This window comes from Drosophila arizonae, chromosome 4, assembly GCF_054131065.1.
Source record: "Drosophila arizonae isolate 15081-1271.41 chromosome 4, UAZ_ARI_1.0, whole genome shotgun sequence".
Classification (NCBI taxonomy): Eukaryota; Metazoa; Arthropoda; class Insecta; order Diptera; family Drosophilidae; genus Drosophila; species Drosophila arizonae.
The window spans coordinates 13,845,720-13,864,220 of record NC_142924.1 but is presented as its reverse complement, the minus strand read 5'-3'; the positions used below and the strand labels follow the sequence as shown (position 1 = coordinate 13,864,220).

Here is an 18,501-nt window from a genome sequence, read left to right as displayed (position 1 = left end):
TATCTTTGACGATTCAGGAGCTCCGTTCTTTAAAACTCAACACAATTTTTATAGCTTTGTTTAAATTAGATATGTATAGATTTTCATTTTATTAATTTTTTTTTTTTTTTTTTTTTGGTAACCTATGCTAGAACTCCAATGAACTAAATATTGCATTTAATTGTGTTGCTAGTGTCTTATATATTCGGTGGCAATGGCTTTCAAGGCGAAAAATGAGTCAATACACTGGCAGAACTTGGAGGGCTGTTTGCCTGCGTGGAGCCGAAGGTATCAGCGCAACACGACGGGGCACTATCGCGAGGAGCCGGTGAGCAAACTGAATGAATACGATATCGAGATCGAGGACCGGTTGTGGTCTCTGTGGGGCAGTCTTCATCCTGAGGCACCTGTGTTTCCGAGCAAGTCTCGTGGACGTCAATACTTGGCCATCTACGTCGTCGCCTGCTGCGCGGCCAGCGTGTTCAACCTGATGGACTGGAGCGGTCGACTGCTGGACACGATAGTTGTGAGTGGCAACAAGTACTTCGAGGAGAGCTGTGCTCAAATAAAGGCGAAGGACTACGAGCTCTCACTGGAGAACCTCAACATAGACTGCGCACTGGAGTCGGTCAAGTTTGTGGTTCATATCGAGCACGTCTGCTATGGCAAGCTCTATTGCGTGCCCACTTTCAATCGCATGAATCTCTCCGAGGCACTCAGCTACTTCTTCGCGCACTATCGCTTCGGCATTGTGAAGGTGCGCAAGCGTGCCCTGGCCATTGGCCTCTGTCCGGACCCGGGCGAGGGTTACTTCATGTACGACTGCCAGGCCAAGGATCTACCGCTGTTCCCCAAGCAACAGGGCGCCTCGTACCTGCTGCGCACTCGGCATCTGCAGGTGCTGCTCTACTGCATCGTAGTCACACTGGATGTGCCCATCACCAACGTCAGGTTTAGCATCCACAAGGTGGAGATGATGCGTGAGGGCGAGGAGGAGGTGCCAGAGCCGTTGCAGAAGACCAATAAGAAAGTGAAGTAATAGCGATAGGTATAGGGCTGTTGTCTTTCAGTATTATGTTATAAACAGACTTGTTAAATAGATTTAATGCCCAATCCTCTCAAAGGCAGAATCTGAATCATGCTTGTACTTTTGTCTATATCTCCATACCTTTATACCACCTGAAAAGGGTAAATCCGTATTTGGTATAACAGGCTTGTCGCGAACATGCTGAAAAGGCGAGGCGTGTATATCTTTTTGAACAGGGTGCCGAACACTTGCGTTCATACATGCACGCATCGAACTTAGAGCCTATATGAGCTAGAGACTTATAAAGTACATACATATCAAGTTTGCTTTAAAATAATGAATGAAACTATATTACTAACTATAACCATGCGTCCTATACTGTCAATATTTCTTTATGTATTAGAGATTATAATTAATATAAACTGAAGACTAACTTAAGTACTAAGTACTGGCTTATTCTCATTACTTTTAATTCAGTCGCAATTATTGTTAATATAAGAGTGTGTATTTCACATCGTTGATAAATATTCAATGGAGTACCCAGTTTATCCTCATTGCTAGGTACCCTGTTTGCTTTTACTCAAACACTAATTCTTTTGACACTTTTAGAATGTCTTATACGAAATCCGTTAATTTGTGAAAATCTCAAAATCTTTTAAAAAGCTTGCTCGTGTGCTGGCCTGGTGAGTGTTGCTCTAAGGTACTCGATAAGGTATATGTGTGTATATGTAATCTGTGCAATTTACAGCCGCTGTTGCGTATGGGCTCCAATGGCTTTTCGAATCAAAAATGAGTCAATCAAGTGGCTGAACTTGAAGGGACGCATGCCACCTTGGAGCCGTAAATATGAACGTAACACGGCAGGAAACTATCGCGATGAGCCACTGAGCAAGCTGAATAACTACGACGTCGAGATCGAAGATCGCCTGTGGTCCCTATGGGGTAGTATTCTGCCAGAGAGGACCTTCTTGAAGAAAAGGCTACGCTGCAATCAATATCTTGCCATCTATGTGGTCGCCTGCTGCGCGGCCAGCGTATTTGATCTGATCGACTGGACCGACCATCTGCTGGACAGGATTGTCGTCAGTGGCAACAGGTACTTCCGCAAGAGTATCACATCCACAAAGGGCAAAGGCAAGAGGCCGAAGGGCCTGGACGTCGATTGCTCCCTTGACTCGATCAAGTTTGTGGTCTACATGAATCACGTGAGCACCGGAAAACTCTATCGCATACCCACCATCAATCACATGAACCTTGCCGATGCGCTCATCGAGTTCTTCAAGCACTACAAGTATGGTATTATATCGGCTCAGGGCCGTTCACTGGCATTCGGCTTCTGTGATGGCGCGGGCGGCGGCTACTTCATGTACGACTGCCAGGCGAAGGACCATCCGCTCTTCAACAAGTCGGAGGGGGCGTCGTACATGCTGCGCACGCATCAACTGCATGTGCTCCACTACTGCATCGTGGTCACCCTGAATGTGCCCACTCACAACGTTGAGTTTACCATCCACAGAGTGGAGGTGATGCATGACGACTCTTCGCTTCGGTACGAGGACGAGATACGCATTCTGAACACTATCGTCGTGCACTGACCCTAATCCTAGCCTATGGACGGTGCGACAAACTGGGTATTTTAGGTATTTTTCCATGTCCAATCATCGACGATTTACCACAATGACGATCCGGGATCAAAGTTTAGTAAACCCTCATTTTATTCAAGCTTTAATCACTAAATTAACATTTAACAACAATTCGATGACTCGGTGGCTTCTCTAGTGCCTCAGGCGCTGCTCCTGCTCGGCGTGTCGGTAATGATAGCCATCCTGGCGCAGCTCGTGGGCGGGCTCTGGCTCAAGGGCTAGAGTTTCGGCATCGGAGGGCGCCATTGGCTGTTGCACGTCCAGAATGTAGGGCATCTGCTGCTCCAGCTCCTGCTCCTGCTGCTGCTGCTGTTGCTGCTGCTGCTGCTCTTGCTGCTGCTGCTGCTCTTGCTGCTGGTATTGCTGCTGGTACTGCTGATAGGCATTTGGCTCGGCCTGCTGCACGGGCGGCAGGTAGCGCATGGCTGCTTCTGCTTCTGGCTGGGGCTCAGCGGGGGCTGAGTAGTCCATGGCTTGCATCATTTCGGGCTGCATCATTGGCTCCGGCTCGGCCTGAGTGGGTGGCAAATAGCGCATGGCGGGCATTGCAGCTGCGGTGGGCATTGCCGCCGTCGGCTCAGCAGGAGGCAGATAGCTCTGGGCGGGCATGGCAGGCTCAGCTGGCGGCAAATAGCGAGTGGATAGCATGTCCTCCGCCTGTGGCATAGCTGGCGGTGTCAGCTGGCTGCTGGGCGCATTCTCCATGCCGCCCAGCTCATTCTCGCGCATGTAGTCCACCTGCTCGGGCAGCTCACGCAGCTCGTGCTGCTCGATGGTCATCTGCTCGACCTGCTCCGGCTTGGGCGGCGGCAGGTAGCTGCTGGTCAGATGCGAGACATCAGCTGCAGCCAAAGCCAAGCAGGCGCAAATGGCAAGTGAGACGTAGCCGGTTCTCTGCAATAGGATAAGTCCACTCATTAGTTGTTGTTGTTGTTGGTGGTGGATGCTCAGATTGTGCTGGAGCACATGCGCTTACCATGTTGTCTATTGTCTGAGTGCACAGAGTCGTTTGATGGCTGACCAGCTGGTACTTGGAGTATTTATACAGTGTGCGGCTAGGCCTTCGAAAGTGTGAGTGCGTCTCAATATTTGACTTGGCTCGATGCCATGTTCCGTTATTTATCTTACTTTTGCGCATCTTATCAACGAGCATTCAAACGTTGCTGAATCACCGAACAAAGTCAACAAAATGAAAAATAAAATAAACTAAAATAGAAATAAAATACAAAATTGACCAGAGCAACAAGTGAACCGATCCGAAACTCAATTGGACGCGGCTCTAAGCCGATTTTTGGCCGGTGCAGCCTCTTAACGGGGGGCGTTTGACAATTTCAATGGCTCTCGAGATCTTCGGGCCGGCGGCATGACAACTGGAGCATGGGCTTTGCCTGACTCCACATGTAACCTTGAGGTCTCTAATATCTCTCTCTCTCTTCTTGTATTTCTCTCTCTTGTCTTTCTCTACTTCTTCTTATTTTCGCACTACCGTTGCCTTGTCGCAGCTGTAAAATTCACGGTCAGCACGTGGGCCCCGAGTGACGTCTGAGTGTGCGCAGCATTTGGTGAACCTCGCAGCAGGTGAATGGGCTTGCATGGCTGGAGGCCAATCTGCATATGTGTGTTATATTTGTGTAGCAAACAAGAAGAAATGAAGACATGAAGAAGATTTGAATACCCTAGCCGCAGCTCTAGACGGGAACTTGACTTGGCCAAAGGTGGAATCATCGTCACCTTTTGGCGGCTGCCTTGGCTGGTGCACACAAAGCAAATGCCTTAATATACATGTGTTTCAAGCTAAGGCGCTATGCTTTTTACTTCGAAGTGCTTTGATTTGAATAGTAGTTAGGTAGGGTTCTCTGTGTTTGGCATAAATTATTGTAAATATTTACTTTTTATTTTATTTTAAAATATACGCAATTTGAATTTTTGGCCAGCTGTTTTTACTATCATTAAATCGAATCCAATAATGTATGCGTGTACGATGTGCGGTTTGAGCAAGTCCGAGCTGGGCAGCAATCCGGAATTCGAGTTTCGCAGCCGGCGCCGGACGAAGGAGGACTCGTACATCGAGGGCACATCGGACTGGTGCCCGAAGTGTGAGGCTTTGCGTTTCTTCTATAAGATCATCGATAGCGAAGCTAGGATAAAAATATTACGGGACTCAAGCCATAATATAGTCAACTACAAGCGCGAAGCGAGAGCCAAGACAAGAGACAACCGGGAAATGGATGTGCTACGAAATTGGAAGACGCAACACGATCTGCGTCGGGAGGCACGCAAAGTATTACGGGAGGGGACCAAGCTGCCTTCCAAGGTGCTGCTCAGTTCCATGAGGGGGCGCGGGTTTAGGTCACACAGCGAGGAGCACGACAGGCACAATCATCGTTATCCGCATGCTTCGCACTATCGCTCCAAGTCAGCTATAAACGAGCCGCATCGTAGGAAGGACCGTGCGGAATATCGCAGCCATACGGCCAGGCAATGCGAGCAGGAGTCCAGCGAGGAAGGCGGTCAGTGCAAGAAAACTATAGAAGAAATTCTTGGAACACCGGGGGCTGGAAATTCGCGCACGTCGATCAAGTTTAAGAGTAAGCGGGATATAATCAAGGTGCAGGAGCTGGAGTTGCTAAATCCCTTTCAGGAGGAGCTGCTGTGGCGCACAAATAAGCATCGAGAAGACCTAGCCAAGCGTGAGCAAAAGACAGACAAGGACCAAAGTCCAACCACAATGCTAGACTACGAAAGGAAGCCAATTTTTAATGCAGCCGTTAGACCGGTCAAGCATCTGACCGTGGAGGACGCGACTAGCGATATGGTGGAGCGGGAGGAACTGGATGATCAGCTAATCAACAAGCTGAAAGAAAAGAAGCACTTGGTTGGCGAGTGGGAGCAGATACGACAACGTGTTGAGGAGGAGTACATTCGGGTCAAGGCGGAGCTGGCCGAGCTGAGGGCCAAGCGAGACAAGGAAATCGAACGAAAAAAAAATATAGCCACTGCACAGGCGGCTCTCGACCGACAGCGCGGTGGTGCATACTTCGGCAAATATATCGAGCCGGGCACCGAGCTCAGTATGTCCTCGGACAAGAAGGAGAAAACTATCGGCGACGCTTTGGATGAGAAACTGAATCACTTGCTGGAATCGCTGCAGGAGAGTGCCAATGCTGGGCAGCAATCCGACAAGCAGGAGAAAGAGAAACCGCTGAAAGTTGAGCCCACCGCACCGCCGGCGGAGAGTCAAGTCGACTTTGCACTTAGCGAAAAGCTGTTGCGTACGGAGCAGTTTGAGAAAGTTCAAAGTGAGATCAATGAAGACTGCAATCTTAAAGAGCTCCAGGACGTATTCTTGCCCAAGCCGGAGGATCACCACGAATTTAAGCCCAAGCGTCTGTTGAGCAAACTGCATATGCTGGTGTCCACAGTGCAGCGTGCACGATTCCGAGGATTCCCCGAGGATCCACAGAAGCTGCTGCACAGCCTGAACACAGTGGAGCTGATGAAGTACCGTGATCCACCACCGCCGCAGTTCTCCACGCTGCCCTGCAGCCCCAACGAGCTAGTCAATCTGTTGTCCATTAAACGCGAGGTTTTGCAGCCGAATATGACACGCCCACTCAAGGTGTGTCGCTCGCCCATATTCTGTCCCGACTCGGAGTGCCGGCGTATGTTCTTCATCTCGGACTTCAACGATCACCTCACCCACGAGCATCCCGCCCTGCCCATGGAGCGCATCGCGCCCTGCATGGCCAAGACGTTCTTCCTCGACACGCGAGTCACCATGTTGAACCAGGCCAAATGCAACATGGTCTACTTCGTTAAGGACAAGTTCTTCGACTCGAACTCCAACAAACATCCCGATCTACTGCCAGTGCTCATCATGACAGCCCGAATGCAGATAACTGAATTCTTCAGCCTGAGAGACTCGGAGACGCTTTCCCATAACGCCGCGTGCTGCATACCCGACCAGGAGATCTTCATGCTGTGGCTAACTACCGTTCGCCCCGACGACATCAAAATCGTGGGCACCGTCTCCCTGTGGCCCACCAGAAGCCGGCCCATCATCGAGTACCTGATGGTGCACACCAACGAGGCCTACAACATTCGCGCCGCTCAAAGCCTGAAGGACATCTACGGCAGCAATCGCGCCATAACCGTGCCAGGCAGCATTATTAGCCGGATGACCAACAATGGCGAAAACCTTCTGGCCGTACAGGTGTTAATACATTAGAAATTACCTTTGGCAATGATTTTTTGATGAAATTTTTAGCGAACTGCGTTTTACAAGCAAACTTTGGGAGGGAATTGTTTTTCTATTATTAATAGAAATGTGTTTTAAATTTAAGATTTCATATAAATATATATTTATATATATGATATGATTGTTTTTATATTTATATAAGCTGCTACCGGCTGGAAATTGTATTCCACAAAAGTGCGGACCATATCAATCACTCTCAGAAAGCTATCTCATATGATATACATATATACATAGATACATATCAATATGTATTCAATATATACATATATATTCAGTTGTCTCTCTAGCACGTCAGTTTCTCTTTCAGTATTTTATTCGATTTCGTTTCGCAGACCTAAATATTTGCATAAATATATTGTAGCATACTTTTAGGCTTTCCTTTTAGGCTTGTCGAGCACCCAATGTATTTTATTTCATCGCATGTTTGACGTGGTTGGGAAACAGCACAGTTTGTTCACAGACATATTTTCATTCCTAACCCACCTGGCAGGCTGTGCTTTACTGCCCCTACCAAATAATAAAACATAACACACACAACTCAAAACTGAAAATCATTTTAGTTTAGTTACTTTCAATACTTTGGTCTTGTTGAAGGAATATAAATTTTAAGAAAATCTACATTTGGACACGCAATAAGAAATTCAAAGAAGATTTTCGGCTAGTTTCGAGTTCTATTGTGTTACCCAGAAGATGTCTTCACAGTTCGGTGTGGAAAAGTGCGGAGGCGAGGGCTCTGAGACGAACGGCGCTGCTGCGGTTATGAACTCTTTGACTAGTGAAATGTGTCTTGACCTGAAGCCGTCTCCGAAACAGACTTGCATTCCATTGCATCAGCGTCATCGTTTGGTGAACTCTGAAACCAGGTGAGTGCAATGCAGTGAATGAGAATTGGAGGGAAAAGCGGTTAACTAGTTTTTCTCCTAGTGTTAACTCGAAAAAATTGGACATCGATATGCCGGACAAGTCCTGGTCGGTATTGTATATCGGCGCCAAGAAGGACAAGCATTTAGAATAACGACTTAACTGTATGATGCATTCCTAAAAGAAGAAGTTTCTCAATATAAAGTGATAACTGTAATTAAGCTAACATCGTCTCATCAAATGGTCCGGCCCGCCAAACAATTGTGATTGACTTGTACGCCTCGACAACGCTCTGTCACCCACCCACACTACTACTACTACTACTGATATAAACAAATTTCCACTTGTGACAGTGCATGCTAAATCTATCATTCACCCGATCTATCTCTGTGTGTGCATGTGTGGGTGGTAATACTCGCCAATTGCAATTGACGTTGAGGTTTATATTATTTTTGTTGCTTGTTTTTTGTGTATCCACCTCCTGCCACCCTCACTCGGTAGACAGCGATTGTGATTAATGGCGACGGCGTCATTGAATGCGATCTGGCGCTAAATATGCATGACCACAAGTTGCTTCATGATGTCATTTCACAAATGATAGAGCCAGAATCATTGAATGCCACTTGATATGCGATATATGTGCCGTTCGCGCGTCTTCTGTCGCCAAAGAATAGCTCCAGTCAGAGCCAGAGGCAGCAGCATCTCGGCGCTTGACAAATGACAAATGAAAAAATGTATCAACTGGGCCGCTGGAATTGGCGGAAATAATGGCTTAATGATACGAATGACGTGTCTTATTTAATGCCTGACATCTTTTAAAATACGTGTGAAACTGCCGAGCCACTGAGCCGTTGCATATGGCAATAATCATCGTGACATGTGCTAAGCATTTTTCAATCAACAGATCTTTAGATTAACATCAAATAGAAAATGTGAAGAGCTGATAGGTTTCTATTTATTTTTTTCATAATGAACCGGCAGTCGCGCGAGTAGAACGTGTGATTTACATACATGTTCTCTTCTCTCTTTGTCTTACTTTCTCTTTCTCGCACTCTCACTTTCTCTCATTCTCATTCTCGTTCTCACTTTCGATTTGTTTATCCGCTGTGACACACTGCCAAAGACCTTTCACCGTAAGCGCTTAAAAATAGCGTATGAACACATAATTGCACGCTTGCCAAACCGCACACGGCACTGCATACAAAATCACACACACACACACGCACACACACACACACAGCTTTAATTAATGAGGTAACAGACAGCGCCCAGACGGCATTAAATGGGGGCGTGCCAATTGGTGGTGCGGTGCGGTGGCTGACCCACAATGCATACGGGTTGCTTGTAATATTCTGGGAAAACTGAAAACCAAATTTCGATACTGCTGAAACCTTCAAAAGTTTCGAGAATTCTTCAAAGTTGATATGACCATAAGCTGAGGTCAAAAAAGGTCAGAGCCAAGCGTATTTAATTTTTATAGCATTGAATAATTAGTATTCTAATGAAATTTGGAAAATATGTTGATAAAAAATATAAACAGAATTTACAGACTTTTTATATATAATATTATTCTTATTAAATGAGGCACATGAATTAGCAGGAAACTTTTCGAGCAGCATTTGAAATGCATTTCGCTTTGTTGCATTTCCGCTATTTTGGCGCATTCTTTTGGCACTGGGCCACTTCCCGAGAAGTGATTTAGTTAATATAGCTCTGCATTTCATAATAAGTTCTCGATGTGAATCAGAATTGTCAGAAATACTTAGCAAGACAATAAAGAGAAATATTCGAAATTAGTCTGAGATCACTGTAATTTGTGTAAATTGTTGTGGGAACAAGGAATCTCTTGCAACGCTGTGCCCCATGCATACATCGCCCATACATCTCTTTGACTTGACTGAGCTGTTCTATTGGCAATTTGAAATGGAACACGGAATGGCTCTTCGTCGTTTTGCATTTTATGGCGCGCGCCGTCGACTTCAAAGTTGATTTTCTTTTCGTTTCACTTGCGCCTGCTCTTCACGTCTGATTGATGGCTATGATTGATGAGCTCTGCCCCAGCTGGTCGCTCGTTCGCTTGTTCGCCTGTTCGTGTGGGAGCCTAGCTCTCCCCCTCTCTCTTTCTCTCTATGTCTCTCTCTCTCCTGCTTGCAGACAAAAACCCAATTCGATGGCCGCCGCACTTTTAATTTATATTCGCACAAAAATGTGCTGCCGCCCAAATTGATACAATTGAACTTTTTATTCGCTTTTTATTGGACACTCTCTCTCTCTCTCTCTCTACCTATCTCTTACTTGTTCCAGTGCTTCCCAGAGCGGTTCCCGGACTGCATGAAATGCTTTTTCTCCAATTTCAACCTTTTAAACATTTGCATAACAGCGCCAAAGTCCAAAGTGCAGCCCAAAAATATATATACAGATATATATGCTTCACATGCTCAAATAAACAGAGTGCACAGTGGTGCGAAAAATGGAGAATTTTTTTATACTAAATGTAAGCAAAAAGCGGGGACACCAAAATAAAAAAGACGTGTTTCGTCCCACTGTGCTCAAAGGACAGTAATATTCAAATCCCTACTATAAATTAGAAAAAATAACCTATTTTATATAGTATATATCACGTTTTAAATTTTATTTGGCATTTTTAAGTGTTTTTGTTCCAGTGTGTTTTACCGACTTATAACCGACGCATAACTCAATTTTATTACTTTCATATTTTACAATCTTTTTGCTTTTTGCTTTCTTTATTCGTACTCTTTTGTCCCACTGTGCTGAAGACCCAGCAATGACTGCCAACAAATAAATTACGGTTTACTTTTTTTATAATTTGTCTCTCATTCTTATGCTTCTGTGCCACTGTGCGTCCAATCGTCATTTCGACACTTACATGAAATTTTCATTTTCATTTTTGGGCAAAATCTCTGATTACCATAAGGCAAACATGAGCATAAGCATAAAATTAAATATTCATAAGAATTAGCAAGTCATTTGGGCGAATGGCAATGGCAATGGAATTGCAGTTGCTGCCAGTGAAGAGCCGCAGCGGGGGTGGTGGACGAACGGGGCTGGGGAGCAGAAGAAGAAGGGGCAAAGACTGCCACTGAAAAGAAGAGAGTCTAGGCGCAGTTTTGGGCCACGATTGCTATGCGGCTTTGACAGTTACGTTGGCCGTTGATGGCTTTAGTGGTGCAAATGTGGTTATTGCTGATGTTGTTGTTGTTGCTGGCTGTTGGACAATGTGTCGTTGACACGATTCGTGGCTCTGGCTGTGGCTCTGGCTGTGGCTGTGGTTGCGGCAAAGACTTCGTTTGCATCTTTAATGTGCCTCGCGCAGGCTTTGAGCCGCCAAAAAGGCCAGAGACGACAGCAAAACGCAATTATATTGCACGAAGTGCAGCTAATTTTCGTTTGCCGCTTGACAAATTGAATTTCACTCGCGCTGCGGGCGTGCGGGTGCGCGGGGGCGGCGCACTTTCGAGGAGGCCTGTCCAATGTGGCGTATACGTGTTATTGCTAGCTTGCGGCCAATTTCCATTTGCCTAGCAGCTATATCGGTTTTTGCTCAATGTGTCAGTTAATTTTACTAATGAGCTAAATAGTTGATTAATTAGCCAATCAAACGAAAGTTTTAGCACCTCAATTTGTATAGCTTAAAGCGAGCACGTAATTAATTCTTAAATCCAATTCAATACTGATGGGGTGGCTGAAAAATATATCCTGCACTGAGTCACTTTTATAATAATGAATGAATTCCTCCACACAGGATGTTAGTTCGATTTATTCGCTTTTGTTTAAGTTTCAGTGAGCTATTTCTCGGAAATATATTATTCATAATTTATATTTATATAGCATACGTTCAGTCTTAGCCCAGCCAAGATTTTTTAACAGATAAGAAAACTTCCGCATATTCTTATCTTATTTGTATTAGAGACTCTTGACATTTCTGCGTTTTTTTTTCAGCTCACTCAGCAACCATTTAGTCTTAAAAAGTATATTTTACTCTCGTAATTTGTTGTTAATCTTTTCGCTCTGCATAATGCCGTCTGAACTTGAACCCGATGTTAAGTGACAACAATTAAAATTGATGTCTTCATTTTGTCTACAAATTCGGAAAAATTCATTAAAGCGCTTTCAGTTTGTCCAAAATTTATTGTAGCTGTAAATTCTTGCTGTAAACTGATTTCATAACACTAAATCGTTTAGCTTGATGCAATCATGTTTGAAAAAGTTTTCAAGCCTCGGGCAGCATGTGCTGCAAGTGAATGCCAAAAACATATTGAAAATCAATTAGTGCACTGGAGTATGCTGTCTTTGCCCAGACCATGATGCAGTGCCTCAACTTGCCTCCTCGCCTTGCCTTCCCTCACCTGCTCTCTTGCACGCATAATTCTCTTTTTTTTTTCTGCGAAGGCCACTTGAAGCGAATGACAAAGTTTGTTTACGGCTGCCACTAGCAGTCGGCGGTCTTCACGTCGTAGGCTTCACTGTGGCCAGGCTAGTCAGTCGCTCAACAAGTTGCCTTCAATTAGCGCCAATCGGCGAACAACAACGAAAACCAATTAAGTGACGTTTCAGACGCGTCTGCTCCGAGCTCAAGCGAGTGAAACTCTGCATATCTCTTATCAAATATAATTTTAATTAAAATAATGAATTATCAAATATGCAGCACAAACACTAAACGCTGAACGCCGCTAAATGCTATGGGCTATTCATTTTTGGCACACAGTCTAAATTTTCGTCTAAATTTTCATTGCTCGTAAAGTTCTATTACTCAGTGAGACGCTGAATCACTGGGGATACAAAATATAAAATAAGAAATAGGAAAATACGAAATGCATGCAATTCGTGACCTTCAGCTGGGTAAAACAATGTAGACGCACACATGTTGCTGCCCGTTGTTCCAGAAAACTCAGTTAAATCATATTTTATATGCCGATTTATGACTGCCACGCATTTTGGCCAATTTGGCATGCGCACAGACAGGGTAAATGGAGCACGCTGCAGATCAGATCATGTGGGTGGGCGTGTCTGCGTGTCTGTGTGTGGGTGTGGCATGTCTGCGGTGTAGCAACAAGTGCAAGTTTGCGTATCGCATTAAACTTGATGCGCGCATGCAAACTAGAATACATGTTTATTTATGATGTTCAGGCATTCCATTTCAATTTAGTTTTTGATACATGTATTTCTTCAGAGTTTCACAGGCTGTTCGCCTGCCTGCCTGCCTGTGCTATGTGCGAGAAACGTAAGACGTTTGCCAGCCCCAATGAGGAGATATTATGAAAACATACTTTAATGGGAATTCAGCATATTCAGATCTCGGCTGATTTATGCCTTGCATGTGCTTTATCGAAGGTATGCCTCAGTGCAGCTTTCCTCTCATGTCTCTGATTGATAGCGGCTCAGCATTTAAATGACATACGACCTAGTGACAGCTGACCTTTTGACTGGGCCAGCGCGTGGGCGGGTCTCACACAGAATCATTCGCTTGTAATAAATTAGGCAGTTGCGCAAGTTCAAGAGCAGATTCTGTAATATACATATATATATATATATATATATATATATATATATATATATATATATATATATTCGACATTAATTGGCCTGCCCTTTTGCCTCAAATAAATCAATGCCGTCGTCGCTTGGCCTTGCCGGAAAGTGAAAAAAAAAAAAAAACAAACAAACAAAAAGTCAAATTTATAAAAAGAAAAAACTATCAAATTGTAATTTGTATCGCTCGCTCATCTCTCGCTGGGTTGAACAAATGTTGAATACATTAGAACATCGTGTAATGCGTGTATTTTGTTATTTTTAAAGTTGGCGCCATTTGTTCAACGCTCAACGCTCAATGCCAGCTGCCGGCCCACGCCCCAGATGTTGGTGGTGCTGTTCTATGATGCTGCGGATGCTGGATTGACCACTCGCCATCATCTGGCCACCGGTTTTAGGTTCTGATTACGATGACGTCGACTGGGAGCGTTTTATCGTTGTCATATTTATTTATAGCGTTGCCATTCATTCGAGCACCCTGTATATGGCAGCCGCTTGACTGATTCATAAATTCATCTATTTCGCTTTGCATCTTAATTTGCTCGATTAAGCAGCTCTTTACAGCCAACTACTTGGCTGGGCGGGGCAGGCATCAATTGGCCACGCTTTATTGATAATTATATTCTGTTTACATTTCGTACAACGATTCAAAAGCAAAATATCCACACATATCCACATATATAGAGAGATATAATATTTCTGTTTACTTAACGTTGAGCATTTTTTCGAGCAACATTTATGCTTGCAACATTGTTGCCAATTGTAATTGTTGCACAATGTAAACAAATTTACAAATTGCGCTGCCTTCTTCGACTCGTAAATGCAACAGATTATGTATGTATATACGCCTATATATCTATATATATATTAAACTCTTGCCGCTGTCACAGATCTTAAATGTCCAGTCTTTCCACTTATCCACTTGTCCACGCAGCAGCCACTTCAATGTCTCTGTCAATAGAGCTAAATGGGTCAGGCTCGAGTAAGCAATCAAAATTGTTTGCGTATTATATTTCATTGAAACACTCGGCTCATGATATAAAGTAGATATATATATACTAAATGCTAAGCTAAATATATATGTATATATGGTCACATTAATGTCTATTTTAATGTATTCATCTTGCTTCTTTCTATTGCTATTGCTTCCCCTCCTCCTTTTCCGCATTTGCATACATTTCCAACATTTCAAAGTTTCTAGAAATTTTATTATTTATCTTGGCTATTTAACGTTTTGCCTATTCTCTAGTCTTGGCACACATCCTCTCTTGTTGTTCTTTGGGCTTAGTTTGCGCCATGCCTGAGTGCTCGAAACAAGTTCTTAGCAACAAGTTGCAAAAGTTGCTAAAGCTTTTGTTTACATTGTTGCGCGAGATGCTTTGCAGCAATTAGTTAAGCCGAACTTGAAGTAAAGTTTGACAATCTCCAGCAAAGTAAATAAATTAAGTTTCAATAGGAGTAAAATCAACATAAATCGTTCATTTTTTAGCTTGATGAAAAAGATGGTAAAGCAGTTTAATGATAAGTTAAATTTGGTTTGTTAACTCAACTTTCTGTAAATAAATCGCATAGAAATTTATTTTTTGGCATTTAAAAATAGTGCTGGCAATATTTATTGGGCCATGAAAGTTTCTGCTGCTGGCGAAAGTAACTATGGCTAATTTATAAACTATTTGTTGTTTTTAGCATAAATTAGAACAAGCAGCACGACAACGTTGCCTATGCAAACACATAAATTAGCCGCTGCTGATCTCATGCAAAAATCTGCCACAAATGGTTCGAGCACTATAAATTTTAATGTGTTTATAAATAAGCAGCAGACGCAGCAGCAGCTACAAACATAAACTCTATAAATTAAAAATCGCACACAGTTCCAATTAAAATGCCAAAATCAGAATAACACCAAAAAGTTCAACAACAACAGCAAAAGCGAAGAAAAAGAAGAAAAGCGTTTGAAGCCCTGCAACTTTGTTTGAAAGCGCGCGCCAAAAAATAAAAAAAAAAAATCACCAAAAACAAAACACAAAATAAAGACAGCTGCAACATGTTGATAAGCAACGAAGCCGGCAAATTCGAGTAGCGCGAGCGTAAGCGTCAGTGAGAGCGAGCGAGCACGAGAGAGAGAGAGGGAGAGCGCACAGCATCAGCAGCAATGCTGCTGACGTCGACATTGGAGCCGGCTACATTTTTGCCCTTGCCGAAGGTATTCAGAAACTCTGACGGAGTATGTGACACAAGAGCATAACAAATGTGAGAGTGTGTGTGTAAGTGTGAGTGAGTGCGCTCATTGAGTACGTTGTGTATATAGACTATTGATTAGCACTGATTACACTTGATCAATTTGCTAGGTCTTGCATTGGGTTGAGCTTAATTTGATTTTAATTTGTATTTTTAATGAATTATATATGAATATATGTGTGTATATAAATATAAAAAATATTAAATATTTAATTACATGTATGTTAATTTAAGATTAATTGTTTTTAATACCAGTAGTAAATTAAGTACTTTTAAATATTTCCTAAACATATATTTAAAATAAATTATATTTAAAAATAAAATTAAGGCATATATTTGATGTATTTTAGTATTTATTATTGTATTTTAGTATTAATTATATACACACATAATTAATAATTTTTATATTTTATTATTAATTAATAAATTATTAATTAAAATTTGTTTTTAATTTTTATTTTTAGAAATTGTTTAAAAAAAGTTTAATTATTACAATTATATTTATTGCTGTACATTTATATTTATATGTACATATACATTAGCCTCTTCATTATATGTATCTGTATATATATTTATGCACTTTTTCACACAGCAGTTAGTGTATTTGAGCATCGGCTTACCGCTGTTCTCCGCCATTTCGGGTTGGCTTTGCGTTTGCGTTTACGTTTGCTTGGCGAACAGTCGCAATTTTACAGTCGCTGTGGCCGAACGTGCGCGCGGCCAACGAGCAAACCAAAACTGAACCGAATCGAACTTCAAAAGAGCCGTTAAAAACGACAACAAATTCAACTAAACGAAAAGGCATGGGAAGTGCATTCATTTCACATTCAATTCATTAATTGCCCACCAAAAAGAGAGATAAAAAGAATAAATAAATAAACGACTTGGTGTCTTCTTGTGTGGCTAATTCAGTAGTTCGCGCTCAGTCAACGCTAATTGGCTAAATCTTTGCATTTGGCCAAAACTAACATCGAGTTTCAATATTTAACTGCGTGAACGAGCATTTCGAATTTCGAGTGTTTTTGGGCTCCATTTCGGCCAATTGTCAGTTACCAATTAATTGTCAATTGTCACTTGCCGGTAAAAAAGAAATTGAATTCGCGAAATTGTTTTGTGTTTTGTGCCAAGAAATTGGAAAAGTTAGAGAAGAAGAAACAACTGGTTTCTCTGTTGACTTGAATTAGAAGTACTAAAGGTTAGTAGCATATAAATTTATATTTCTAAGTAGTATATTTCCCAATATTTGTTAATCGTAAAGCACTAAAATACAATTAAAATCAAATGTATAAAACTATGAAATAGTAAATATGATTTATTACCAGATTAAAAAGTAGCTGAAGCATAAAATCAATTAGCTATAACATCATACAAATTAGCACCTGGATAATAAAAGTCTTGCACATATTTACATTATTCCGAATATAATTAAGGCTATACACATGTCATATATAGCAAATGTATGAATATTTACGTCGTTGAGTTGAGCCTTATCAAATACCTGGAAGTCGTCATATAAAACCTTAAGCTAACTGTAATAAAGAAAAGGCACAAGTTTTGAGAAACTCTCATTAGCAAAATTCTTGCTTTATTAATTCTACTTGTATTTCAAGTGAAATATTATAAATTGGCTTCCTTGTTATAAACAATGCTGCTTATAAGGCATAAGCGAGACAGTTTCGAATTACTCGAAGAATTCCATCAAAGAACCAAAGCTTCGATTGATATCAAAAAATATGTGTGCTATTAAAGAGCCTCAGGGGAACAGCTAAAAAAAAATAATACGTTTTTAAATTCCCCAATAGTCATACATATATGTTAAAATACAATTTTGGGAATATTATTTATAAATATAATAATCAAAAGAAAATAAAGAGATCTTGAAAGGAAAAAAAAAATAGGATTGAATATTGAAGTTGAAAAGATTTAAAAAAAAAAAAAAAATAAAGCCAAATGTTTAGGCAAATTGTAATTCAATACTTGCATTTCCATGGGAATCAAATATTCAAAGAAAAAAAATAAAATAAATAAATAAAATCTAACAAAATGAAAGTAAGCTACTATAAAAATCAAATGACGAACCTTAAAGACAGCATATTGGCCTGGCAGACTTTATTTATTCATTTATTGTAGCTATACTTAGGACTATTATTATTTGTACTCTAATTTACATAGAAATAGTAGCTCAGCAGCTTCGAAAATTTCACCAACTTGCCTATCTATGCATGTCATTTTCTTGGACCGAAAGCAGCTAGCAAACACACTCTAATTATAAGTGCGAAATGGGCTGTCCCTTTTGTTTGAACCGACCAGCAGAGCAGAGCAGAGCAGAGTCCCCCTTCCCCCATTCACCACACACTTAACTACAAGATGTGTCCCCCCGGCCCACAAAGTCAGATTTACTTTGTGGGCCGGGGGGACACATCGCCTTGAAGTGGAGTTAATAAAACAGTAGATTTATGTACTAGATTAGTGACGTCAACAAAGGTTCCGGATAGTATTGTTGTAGCAGTGGTAGTAGCTGACTCCAGACACAATTTTCCAGCTCATGGCTGTAGATATATATTTATATACATGTATATATAGGTTAAAATCCGTTTATTAATGAGCTGTCAGCTATGGACAAAGATGGCACAGCACAGCCGAATTGAATTGAAGCTTCAATGTGGATTTCACGCTCTTTATGTCCAAATCCTTGGCTCATCAATTAACGTCGCCGGCTACAATGCGTCGCGTTGTCCTTGCCACAATTTTGTCAATCAAAAGCACATTTAGCGCTGCTGTTGTTGCTGTTCTTGTTGTTGTTGTTGTTGTTGCTGGTCGTGTAGCCAGGGCATATGCATTCCATATTCATAAGTCGACAGAGTGTGTCCAAAGCTTACGCCGCTTCCAGGTAGCCAAAAAAGAAAAGCAACAACAACAACAACAACAACAACAACCAAATCGAT

General features: G+C 42.0%; 6 protein-coding genes across 9 annotated transcripts in view; 5 read left to right on the top strand and 1 right to left on the bottom strand.

Annotated features, from left to right (window-relative positions):
- Positions 1 to 6: 6 nt before the first annotated feature.
- On the top strand, positions 7 to 1,115 carry LOC108614113 (uncharacterized). Its single transcript, XM_018008052.2, has one exon. It carries the CDS (start codon positions 194 to 196, stop codon positions 1,016 to 1,018), a length of 825 nt encoding a protein of 274 aa, XP_017863541.1. The 5' UTR covers positions 7 to 193; the 3' UTR covers positions 1,019 to 1,115.
- A 425-nt stretch (positions 1,116 to 1,540) lies between these two features.
- Positions 1,541 to 2,760, top strand: LOC108614112 (uncharacterized). The gene is made up of 2 exons (XM_018008051.2): positions 1,541 to 1,689; positions 1,755 to 2,760. The coding sequence occupies exon 2, from the start codon at positions 1,777 to 1,779 to the stop codon at positions 2,599 to 2,601; it is 825 nt and encodes a 274-aa protein (XP_017863540.1). The 5' UTR covers positions 1,541 to 1,689; positions 1,755 to 1,776; the 3' UTR covers positions 2,602 to 2,760.
- LOC108614111 (uncharacterized) lies at positions 2,741 to 4,103 on the bottom strand. The gene is made up of 2 exons (XM_018008050.2): positions 3,626 to 4,103; positions 2,741 to 3,543 (listed from the first exon to the last, which is right to left on the bottom strand). Exons 1-2 carry the CDS (start codon positions 3,800 to 3,802, stop codon positions 2,782 to 2,784), a joined length of 939 nt encoding a protein of 312 aa, XP_017863539.1. The 5' UTR covers positions 3,803 to 4,103; the 3' UTR covers positions 2,741 to 2,781.
- A 364-nt stretch (positions 4,104 to 4,467) lies between these two features.
- Positions 4,468 to 7,021, top strand: LOC108614109 (uncharacterized). The gene has a single exon (XM_018008045.2). The coding sequence runs from the start codon at positions 4,616 to 4,618 to the stop codon at positions 6,875 to 6,877; it is 2,262 nt and encodes a 753-aa protein (XP_017863534.1). The 5' UTR covers positions 4,468 to 4,615; the 3' UTR covers positions 6,878 to 7,021.
- Positions 7,022 to 7,349: 328 nt separating this feature from the next.
- On the top strand, positions 7,350 to 8,136 carry LOC108614114 (uncharacterized). Of its 2 annotated transcripts, none has more exons than XM_018008053.2 (2): positions 7,350 to 7,770; positions 7,820 to 8,136. In XM_018008053.2, the coding sequence occupies exons 1-2, from the start codon at positions 7,598 to 7,600 to the stop codon at positions 7,920 to 7,922; spliced, it is 276 nt and encodes a 91-aa protein (XP_017863542.1). In that variant the 5' UTR covers positions 7,350 to 7,597; the 3' UTR covers positions 7,923 to 8,136. The 2 variants fall into 2 exon arrangements, with proteins under 2 accessions (XP_017863542.1, XP_017863543.1); XM_018008054.2 differs by having other exon boundaries at positions 7,363 to 7,770; positions 7,832 to 8,136.
- Positions 8,137 to 16,222: 8,086 nt separating this feature from the next.
- Positions 16,223 to 18,501, top strand: part of rgn (regeneration) — a 50,816-nt gene continuing 48,537 nt past the window's right edge. For all 3 annotated transcript variants that reach the window (XM_089467296.1, XM_018007356.2, XM_018007355.2), the window contains exon 1: positions 16,223 to 16,751. The gene's annotated coding sequence lies outside the window, so the exon portion shown is untranslated. The remainder of the gene's footprint in view (positions 16,752 to 18,501) is intronic.

Bases quoted from the DNA above. Each gene is read 5' to 3' on its own strand.
- LOC108614113 (XM_018008052.2), top strand. From the start codon at position 194: ATGGCTTTCAAGGCGAAAAATGAGTCAATACACTGGCAGAACTTGGAG.
- LOC108614112 (XM_018008051.2), top strand. From the start codon at position 1,777: ATGGCTTTTCGAATCAAAAATGAGTCAATCAAGTGGCTGAACTTGAAG.
- LOC108614111 (XM_018008050.2), bottom strand. From the start codon at position 3,802: ATGCTCGTTGATAAGATGCGCAAAAGTAAGATAAATAACGGAACATGG. The intron at 3,544-3,625 runs GTAAGCGCATGT...ATCCTATTGCAG, and splicing joins CTCAGACAATAGACAACATG to AGAACCGGCTACGTCTCACT.
- LOC108614109 (XM_018008045.2), top strand. From the start codon at position 4,616: ATGTATGCGTGTACGATGTGCGGTTTGAGCAAGTCCGAGCTGGGCAGC.
- LOC108614114 (XM_018008053.2), top strand. From the start codon at position 7,598: ATGTCTTCACAGTTCGGTGTGGAAAAGTGCGGAGGCGAGGGCTCTGAG. The intron at 7,771-7,819 runs GTGAGTGCAATG...GCGGTTAACTAG, and splicing joins TTGGTGAACTCTGAAACCAG to TTTTTCTCCTAGTGTTAACT.